Raw genomic sequence first — 9,120 nt, forward strand, 5'->3', positions numbered from 1 at the left:
TTCCAGAAGAGCCAGGAGCCCTGCGCCCTTTCCCACGCGTGGAGATGTGACTTCTCTCCAAACAGCTGCACCCAAGAGACCGCAGCCAGCTCCTCCGGCACAAGCTCAGCCACGAGACCACGCAGCTTTCGGCAGAGCGGAGGCAGCCGGGCTCCAAACCGCTGCTTGGGGAGAACAGCCCGGACCCATACCACGCAGTACAGAGCATGCCGCAGTCCCTGGTTCTTGTTTACCAGCAGCCTTTAATTCTTAAAAAAAGGGGTCCCAGGGTTGCCGCACCCCACGGCCGCCCTGCTCTTCCCCCCCCCACCCCACCCCGGCAGCGAGCAGAGGCAAATGGCTGGCAGCGGCGCAGCAGCAGCTGCACCCCGGCACGCAACGCGGCACCAGGCAGGGCTGGGACGGGCACGGGGAGAGCTGCCAACTGGGGCCCTCCCAGGGGCATCGGCACCACGCCGGGATCAGCCTCCCGACCGCAGGACCACGGCTGCCCCGGGACACGGCCGTGGCACGGCAGGGTGGGGGTGGTTTGTTCCCCCCCCCGCCGGCCGTGCCATCCCCGAGTGCGTTTGCACAGCTGAGGCGTGCTTGGGAGTTAGAGAAGAGAGCGAGACCTTTGTCCAAGTGTAAAATCACCCACAAAAAAGCCCTTGGCCGGACCTTACAGAGCGCAGACAGGAGGGAGCTGGGATGGAGCTTTTCCTCAAAAGGCGCTGGGATCCGTGCCTCGCAGCCTGCCTGGGAACGCGAGCGGAGCACGGCTGCAAACACCAAGGGAGGGGCCTGGGGGCAACGGCTTTGCCAAAACACCAGCCCAGCGCCAAGGGATGAGTTAAGAGCCTGGATGCACTGGACTGCGGCTTCCCCGTGGCAGCACGAGCCTCACCAGCCCCTCCGAGGGGTCTTCTCCGTCCCGCTCCCCTCCGTCTGGGCTGCCCCTAGTCCTCAGCGGGCAGCCCGCGGTGCGGGAACCGACGCTGGATCTCGGCGCGCACATCATCCTGCACGGGGAGAGATGGGGATAGGGGAGGGCTGTGCCCAGAGAGGGGGTCCAGGGCAGCTCACACTGCCCTGCCCCAGGAGCCCAGGGTGCCCGTCCCCTCTCCAGCTCCCCCCCTCGGTCCTCACCGCCCGGCCGAGCTGTCCCAGCAGCGGGGTGAGGCGCAGCAGTTCTTCGTCCCGCGGGTCCCCCCACCACCTCTGCACTGGGATCCAGTTGGCAGCCTGGGGAGAGAGAGGGTGAACGCTGGCCACGGAGGAGCCATCATAGCCGTGGTGGTCCCAGCGAGCCGGTGGACACAAAACCCCCTCCCCAAATCCATCACTGCCAGTACCTGGGTGGGGAAGCCCTGGATGGCGTGGTCCAGGGCCACCGTCTTGGCCAGGTCCCTGCCCAGGCGGGTCAGGTCCTTCCAGTAGGAGCCCCGGGCGCAGAGGCAGTCCGGCTGGGAGAGGCAGCGCCTGGAAGGGGAGGCAGAGCCCGTGGGGACCAGTCCCTGCCACATGGGAGGTCCCCAGCGGGGTTTCACCAAGGCCATCATCACCTGACCAGCTTCTTCTTGGGGTCCAGCACATCCAGGACCTTCTCGGCATAGTCCCGCTTTGCGGTTGTGAAGATGAAGATCTGGGGGAGCAGGCAAAGGTCCCTGCACAGGCTGCCCGAGTCCCTCCCTCCCCGATGCAGAGGCACCCCACCGGCTTCCCGCAAGACCCCAGGGGAATGTGGGGGCTCCAGGTACCTCGTAGGTCTTGGAAAGGCTCTCCAGGAACTGCTCCACATGGGGACGCAGCTTCACATGGACCTGGAAGGGAATAGCATCGCCAGGCAGCCCCAGCACCCAAGTCCTGGCACCCAGGTGGGACCAGCACCCCAAGCAGGATCCAAGGGGCCCCTCAGCCACCCTCTCCCCTGGGGTCTCCTTCCCCTCTGGCTGTCAGGGGAGGACACGGGCACAGAGCCCACATGGACAATGTGGCTCGTCACAGCCCTCTGTGCCCCCCCCACCCCAACCAGGGACCCAGCACCCCGCTGTCCCAACCCCAGCACGTGAACACCCACCTTGTAGGAGTCTCCCTGGAAGACTGTGGTGAAGGTGGCCACGGCACCCTGCCGCCAGCCAGCAAGCATGGAGGAGCAGACCAGAGTCCCCTCCTGCAGAGCGGGGAACAGAGTCAGACCCCAGCCCCAGGGCTGCAGTCGTTCCCCCCAGCCCCCCCCAAGCTCACCAGCTCCAGGACGAGGGTGCGCTCCGGCGTGCTGCGGGTCTTTCGGGGACCATCCCTGCCAGGCGCTGGGACTGCAGGGACCAGGCTGGCCGGAGGAAGGCAGAGGGTCAGCAGTGCTGCAGGACTGGGGGGCTGCGGGGACCCCCTCCCGCGTACTCACAGGCTGGGGGCAGCAGGGTCCTGGCACTCATCTGCAGGGAGCCCCGAGAAGTAGGCACCCTTATAGCGGGGCTGTGGTGAAGGGCTCATAGGTTCTGTGGGGACAGAAGGGTCCTGGGGTGACCCCCACTTCCCCAGGCAGGGATTGCCTTGTGGGGGCAGACACAGACACACTCACCCCTTTCCCCGGGGCAGGGGGGAGCAGACGCCAGCCTGCGATGCTCCCCCTTGAGACGCAGCTTTGCCAGCCGGCCCTTCCTGGGGGCCACGGACTCCAAGGGGGGACACGGGACACGCTCCCAGGAGTCCCAGCCCCACAGCGGGCAACGATCATCCCGGTCCCCTTCTCTCTGCCGGCTCTTAGCCCGCCGGCGAGCCCCAGCCTTGGTGGCCGAGAGCCCCAGGTCCCCGCTGCTCTCTCTGCGGGATCTCTTTGCACGTGGGGTGACCGTCCCCAACCCTGCCATGGCTGGGACAGCCGGACAGGGACACCCCAAGCACAGGATGCCCAAAGATGACAGCACAGAGCAGCAGCCCTGGGGCTGCCAGGCATCGCTCCCGGGTCGTCCCCCCAAGGGCAGAGCAGCCAGCACACCCACCCCTGCCCAGAGACAAAACCCCCTCAGCAACCCAAACCAGCCATGGGGGTGGAAGGGGGCACTTTTATAGGGTGGAGGCACTTTTTTTTTTTTTCCAGTCCTAATCACCCCAAGGTGCTTCTGCCTGCGTTCCAGAGCACCTGGCATCAGCCGGGCTTTACTGGGACCAGCTGGGGAGCCCAGCACAGAGCCCCACCTGCCCCCAGGGCTCATCTCTGGCTCCTGGTGATTAATTACGCGGTGTGCTAAAGAACCTCCTGGGCTGGCAGCTGCCACTCAGGGCACCCACCCCAGGTACCCCCCCCCAGCTGTGGCCCCAGCCCCGTGCCCAGTTTGGGTACAGTCACCAGCGACACGAGCTGGGAGAGCTCAGCCCTTCCCCAAGCACCCGCTCCAAACCCACCCCCGGATGGGTGCGAGACCACCCCTGGAGCACCAAGTGGGAGATGCACCCCCGGACTCATCCTGTCCCCCTACAGGCCCCGCGGTTGTGCCCGCCAGCCCGCGGGTTGGGTTACGGGCGAGGGGGCTCCGGCACAGGGAGGGACCCGCTCGCCTCTGCCGGAAAAGAGATAAGCAGCAGGTCCCTGACCTCGAAAAGCAGAACCTGGCCGGCGTCCATCTCAGGGACAGGGACACGCTGCTGGGCGGGAGCATTTCTCTGGGGGCTCAACATGGGGACGAGGGAGGGGACCCCCTGCGGTGGGGAGGGCATGGGACACCCTGGGCCGGTTCCAGCCAGGAAGGCGCACACGGCGAACGAGGTGATGATATACAGGTTTATTTTCTGCAAAAAAATAAATTACCACCATCCTCCACCCCTCCGCAGCCAAGTCGGCCCCAAGGACGGTGAGATGCCCGGCACAGGGCAGAGGGCAGGACGGGGGGGCCCTGGCCCCTCCGCAGCCACGGAAAGGGTTCGGTGCACGGCAGGAGCGTTGCCAGCCCCTGGGTTTGCCCTCGGGGTCCCGCCGGCTGCCCCCTCCCCTGGCGATGGAGCCCAGGGAGGGGGTTCAGGGCGGCCGGGGCTGGGGACAGTGCTGGGCTGCCTCCCGCACCAGCCGGTCCTCACGGGGCGTCCACGGCCGGGCATAGCCGTTGTCCTGCAGCAGGATGCGGTTGAGCGTGCGCTCGTAGTTGACGTGCCGCCGTGCCATGAGCAGGTACTCGCCGCCCTCCTGGAGCCGGGGGCAACCGCAGATGTTGGGGACCCACACGTATTCCCGGGACACCAGCGGGAAGCGGTGCCGATACGGCGTTTTCACCTCCACCTCGTAGCGCGTCTCTTGCCCCACTAAGCGCTGCGCCAGGATCCGGCCCTGGAAGACTGAGGGGCGAGTGTGGGGCACCCTGAGCTGGGCACTTTCCCCGGCATCACCCCCGAGCCCCTTCCCGTCCCCGGCGCTCACCGAAGTCACTCTGGCAGAAGTGCCAGATGCGCTGGGAACGTCCCTTGGGTGGGCGGCACCTCCCGCATCGCTCTGCCGGGGCAAAGCTGTAGCAGTTTAGGGGGGAGAGGGGACACTGCACCCCCAAAACCCCCTCCTGCAGCAGCAGGAGGGGGAATGGGGGTCTATACCCCATAAGGAGAGAGGGGACACGCCGGGCTTCCGAGGGTCCCGGGGAGGGTTTAGTCAGGGGGCCCCTTTTTAGGGTCCCCATCTCATGGAGAACCCCTGGGGGTCTCCAGGACCCTCCCCACAGCAGAGACCCCAGGGTTACGGGGGGGCTGTTGGGACCCCCACGGGGGAGCAGGCACCTGCGGCAGCCCTGGCCACGCTCCAGCCAGGGGGGCTTCTCGGTGGTGGCTCCGTGGCAGAGCCCCTGGGCTTGGTCGGTGGCGCCGGGGCCGGGGTGACCGGGGACTCCGGGGGCGGGGGGCTGCCGGCCCCCCGGGGCTGGGGCTGCCGCAGGGGGCTGGTGTCGACACGGCCAGGCTGGGGGTGCCCGCGGGGCAGCCAGAACTCGTACTCGATGCCAGGGTTGGGCTCCTGCAGCAGGACCTGCTTGGGCAGGGGCAGAGCTAAGAGGAGCGATGGGGGCCGGGGGCCAGTCGCCCCCATCCCCGTACCACCCCTGCCCTCACCATCACGTGCAGATCCTTGTCGGTGGGCCCGGGCGCCTCCAGGGTCTCGGTGCCATCAGGGTCCCGGGCGTAGTGCAGCTGGGTGCCGGCCACCTCGTATGGTCCCGGCCAGGCAATGGACCAGTCCCCGTTGAGCACGTAGCGCCCATCGCTTGTCATCAGGGCTGCGGGAAGGGGCACGTCCGGGGCCGAGCACTGCACGGTCCCCGGGACCCCTGTGCTGGGCTGGGCTGGGGGCAGCCCAGATGCCTGGGTCCCCACCGGAGGCCTCTCCCCAAGCAGGGAGGGCAGCGTGGGCTGGGAGAGCTGCGGTCGGGGCTCGGGAGAAATCTGCTTTCTTGTAAGAACTTGGCTTCAGTCCCAAGCCGGAGCCAAACCCTGGTGTGCAAAACCCCCCCCCAAGCCCTGGCGCTGGCAGGGAACGGGGCCCCGACTGGATTGGGAGGAGGACTGGGGGGTCTGGGGACAGGGGTCCTGGTCCTGGTCCTGCGCTGGCTGGCCTGGCCCCGCTCCAGCTCAGCCCTTCCCAAAACCCACGGCCGCAGCCTCTGGAAAATTGCCCCAAGCACCGGCAAGTTCACTGAACCCGTGATGCTCAAAACAGCATCTGAGGGGGGGAACCGGCACAGCACGGCACGGCACAGCCACCCCCTGCCCTGCCTGCACCCATGGGTGGCACCAACCAGGACCAACTGGGATGGACTGGGACGGAGACAGGACACATCCTACCGAGGTAGTTGCGGCTCTTGTCCGTCACCTTGATATGGGTGGCCCCAGCTGGGATCTTGGTCACATTCATGTACCCAAAATAACCTGGCAGGGAGGGCACAGTCAGGGCAGAGCCAGGGCACAGCCCGAGGGGACAGCCCGTGGACAGGGGGGGACAGGGCTGGGGCGGGAGGGGACCGGGCACAGAGGAGCTCTGGGTCTGGGGCAGCCCCAGCCCCAGCCCAGGATCCAGCGACATGAACCCAGCCTGGTCCAACATGCTGGGACCTCTGGGGCACCCGATGATGGCCCTGGGGTGCCATCCAGGGCTGTCTGCCCTCACGGGCATCATCGTCCCTACAGCCTGGCCAGACACCCCATGGACACTGGATACGGACGCACGGACCCTGGGTGCCCGCAGGGACCCCTGAACAGCCCTGGGGACCCTGGATTGTGCACCAGAGATCCCCCACCCACCCTCTGGAGGAGCGATACCCTCTGCAACGAGACAAAATCACCCCGGTGAGGGGTCTCCTCCAAGCCCGCTGTCCCTGTCCCTAAGTGTTGGGGACAGGAAGGGATCAGGGACGATGCCCCAATGGCAATGAGGGAGAGGGGACGAGGGGACGGGGGACCCAGGCGACACCTTGGGAACACAGACGCGGGACGGGAGGACAGGGGAGCCAAGAGCCAAAGCATTCACCCATGGAGGGGGCCGGGGCAATGGTTCATTCACCGGAGGAGGGGTCCGTGCCCTGGAAGAGCCGGTGCACGAAGAGACACGTGTCGTGGCCGCCGCCGCATTGGCCGCAGGCGTCGGGCTGCGTGCCCGAGCCCAGGATCCCGTCGCAGCCCACGCTCTGCGGGGAGCCGAGACACGGCCTCAGGGTGGGGGGTCAGGGCTGGAGGTCCCGGGGGTCCCGGGGATCCCGGCCCTACGCACACCCACCAGGCAGCGCCCGCCAACGCAGAGGTCCGGGGAGCCGGGGCTGCAGCGGGTGCCGTCCAACACCCGGCCGAAGGTGTAGTAGAAGTTGTGCCCCATGGCCAGGCAGTTGAGGTCACAGACGTTGGGGGCTGCCGGAGCCAGGCGGAAAGGGAAAGGGGTGACGCCGGTGGCAGCCATGGCCCCCGGTCAACCCGGTGATGCCGCCCGCCGCCCCAGGACTCACCTCCATGGAAGGGCACCCAGCGGTACCGGGCTTGCGTGCCCAGGACGGGCTTGTTGTCGTAGAGGGAGCACTGCATGGCACGGAAGGGCACCGAGCCGCCGGGGCAGCCCTGCGGGAGCGGCAGGATAGAGCCCCTGCGGGATGGGGAGGACGGAGCCCTGCGGGGCCGGGACCGGGGCCGGCTATGCCGTGCCACGACCCTCGCGCGCTCACCTGGAGCTGGCAGAGCCGGTACTGCCGCGGGTCACCCGTGCACGGCTCCTCCTCGGTGGACCTACGGCCACAGCGTCAGCGCGGCGGGGACGGGGCACGGCCTCCCCGAGCGGCCCTGCCTGCACCCTGCGTCCCCCACGGGGACATTCCCCATCTCCGGGGCCAGGATGCCGCCGAGCCACCGAGCTGCAGCCGGGTGGGAAGTGACGCATCCCCACGAGGCAGCGGGAGCGGGGACCACGATGTCCCACGTGGGGCCACATCCTGCTGGAGCTGCAGCCAGGATGGACGTGGCAGGGTCCGGCTCCCCCCCCGCCCTCCCCAATTCCTTCCCCTCCAAAATCAGGCTGAAATTTAGCCAGGGCGTCGCGCGGTGCCGAGGGCTCGCAGGGACAGTGAGGAGTCAGCGACAGAGCTGTGTCATGGGGTGTGGGGTGCTGCGGGGGGTGTGGAGGAGTGGGGACACCCCGGGGGGGTCATGCTGCCCCGTCCCCCACTCACCGCAGGCACCTCCGGGTGCGGAGGGCGACGCCGTCCCCACAGGAGCTGGAGCAGGAGCTCCAGGGTCCCCAGGACCCCCAGGTGCCCCGGGCCGGCTGCCGGCGGGGCCGAGCAGGGGCTGGGGGCTCGGGGACCCGCGCCGGTGCCCCCAGGGCTGGGCCCTGCGTGGAGGAAGGTGACGGTCAGCGCCGGGGCTGGGCTCGAGCGGCCTGGGGGTCCCGCCGCGCACCCCGAACCCCTCACCTGCGCTGTGCCGCCGGCGCAGCCCAGGCTAAGCCAGGCCAGGAGCAGCAGCCACCAGGGTTGCCGGCACCTGCGGGAGCAGAGTGCTGAGCCCCACCGTCCCCAGGGACCGGGGCGGCCGGCAGCGGGGTGTCCCACATCCCGGCATCGGCGCTGCCGAGGCGGGAGGGCCACCGCCGTGTCCCCCAGGGGGACCCCAGCGAGGGGGACGGAAGCGAGACGGAGGCAAGACGAGACACAGCGCGGAGGGTCCCCACCACCGGCGGCACCAGCCGGGGGCGCGGGGGTCTGGTGCCACGCGGCCACACCGGAGTCTCGGACCCCGAGCAAGGCCAGGCGGGTGGGCGCAGCCGAGCAGGCGACGCCGCGTCCCGCACATGTGCCCCACGCGGCGGCGGGCACGGGAGACGACACCGCCGCCGCACCCACGGCCCTGCGGCGGGGAGCCGGGCTGGGCTCGCTGCCTGCCGGGACAGGACCAGACCTGCGCGGCGGGGCCGGGACTCCGTGTCGCTCCCTGATCCGGATCCGGCCCCGCCATGGGGGTGAGCGGGGTGGGGGGTAGCGGGGGGACCCCCCCGGTCCCAAAGTGCCTGACCCTGGAGCACCCCAACCTGCCCAGCCCGGGGGTGCAGGGGGGTGAATGGGGGTGCCGGGGGGGTGCTGGGGTCCCAGCCCCGTGTTGGGGAATCCCCCGGCCGAGCCGGTTTCCTCGTGCCGCGCAGCTCCCACGGGGACCCAGGGGTCTCGAGTGGGCACCGCGAATGCCTGGGTCCCCCCAGCGGGGCAGGGGATGGGGGCGGGGGGTGGCAGTGCCTTTGCTTTTGGGGGGGGGGGGCGGTCCGGAGCCCAGCGAGGGTCCGGTGATGCCCAGACCCCGCTGGCAGCCGGGGGACACGGCTGTGCCTCAGTTTCCCCCACAGGAGCCGAGCTGACCCGGGGAAAGACGGGGAGGGGGGGTTGCTTCGGGGGTCCGCGAGGGGGTTAAGCAGAAATCAGGACCTTACCCGGCACCGTGGGGTCCCCCGCTGGGAACCGGGACTCCCCGACACCCCCACCCGGCCATGCCGCCCCTCGTCCGGGGCGTCCCGGCGGCAAAATCCCGGGGACCCGGGACGATCGGGCATCGCTTGCGCAGCTCCGGGGGGGGGGGGGGGGGGGCGAGGCTTCCCCCCCCCGGGCTCGCCTCCCGTCCCTCCCCGCTGCGTTATTA

At 69.3% G+C, this 9,120-nt stretch overlaps 2 protein-coding genes across 7 annotated transcripts; both read right to left on the reverse strand.

Annotated features, from left to right (window-relative positions):
• Positions 1–186: 186 nt before the first annotated feature.
• LOC142035594 (CTD small phosphatase-like protein 2-B) lies at positions 187–3,670 on the reverse strand. 5 transcript variants are annotated; one of them, XR_012651920.1, is made up of 10 exons: positions 3,577–3,670; positions 2,387–2,480; positions 2,227–2,311; positions 2,060–2,152; positions 1,740–1,802; positions 1,550–1,624; positions 1,335–1,461; positions 1,129–1,224; positions 887–1,001; positions 187–738 (listed from the first exon to the last, which is right to left on the reverse strand). XR_012651920.1 is itself a non-coding variant. In XM_075037796.1 (9 exons), the coding sequence occupies exons 2-9, from the start codon at positions 2,473–2,475 to the stop codon at positions 997–999; spliced, it is 633 nt and encodes a 210-aa protein (XP_074893897.1). In that variant the 5' UTR covers positions 2,476–2,480; positions 3,577–3,670; the 3' UTR covers positions 187–996. The 5 variants fall into 5 exon arrangements, 2 of the variants coding, with proteins under 2 accessions (XP_074893897.1, XP_074893895.1); XR_012651919.1 differs by having other exon boundaries at positions 1,545–1,624; XR_012651918.1 differs by having other exon boundaries at positions 187–783; positions 1,545–1,624.
• Positions 3,671–3,749: 79 nt separating this feature from the next.
• ADAMTSL5 (ADAMTS like 5) lies at positions 3,750–9,052 on the reverse strand. Of its 2 annotated transcripts, none has more exons than XM_075037792.1 (12): positions 8,915–9,052; positions 7,908–7,977; positions 7,665–7,825; positions 7,164–7,224; positions 6,951–7,059; positions 6,728–6,855; positions 6,515–6,638; positions 5,800–5,883; positions 5,071–5,234; positions 4,744–4,987; positions 4,394–4,465; positions 3,750–4,311 (listed from the first exon to the last, which is right to left on the reverse strand). In XM_075037792.1, exons 1-12 carry the CDS (start codon positions 8,971–8,973, stop codon positions 3,998–4,000), a joined length of 1,590 nt encoding a protein of 529 aa, XP_074893893.1. In that variant the 5' UTR covers positions 8,974–9,052; the 3' UTR covers positions 3,750–3,997. The 2 variants fall into 2 exon arrangements, with proteins under 2 accessions (XP_074893893.1, XP_074893894.1); XM_075037793.1 differs by having other exon boundaries at positions 4,063–4,311; positions 4,394–4,479.
• Between the last annotated feature and the right edge of the window lie 68 nt (positions 9,053–9,120).

The sequence above is a fragment of the Buteo buteo genome, chromosome 10 (assembly GCF_964188355.1).
Source record: "Buteo buteo chromosome 10, bButBut1.hap1.1, whole genome shotgun sequence".
NCBI lineage: Eukaryota > Metazoa > Chordata > Aves > Accipitriformes > Accipitridae > Buteo > Buteo buteo.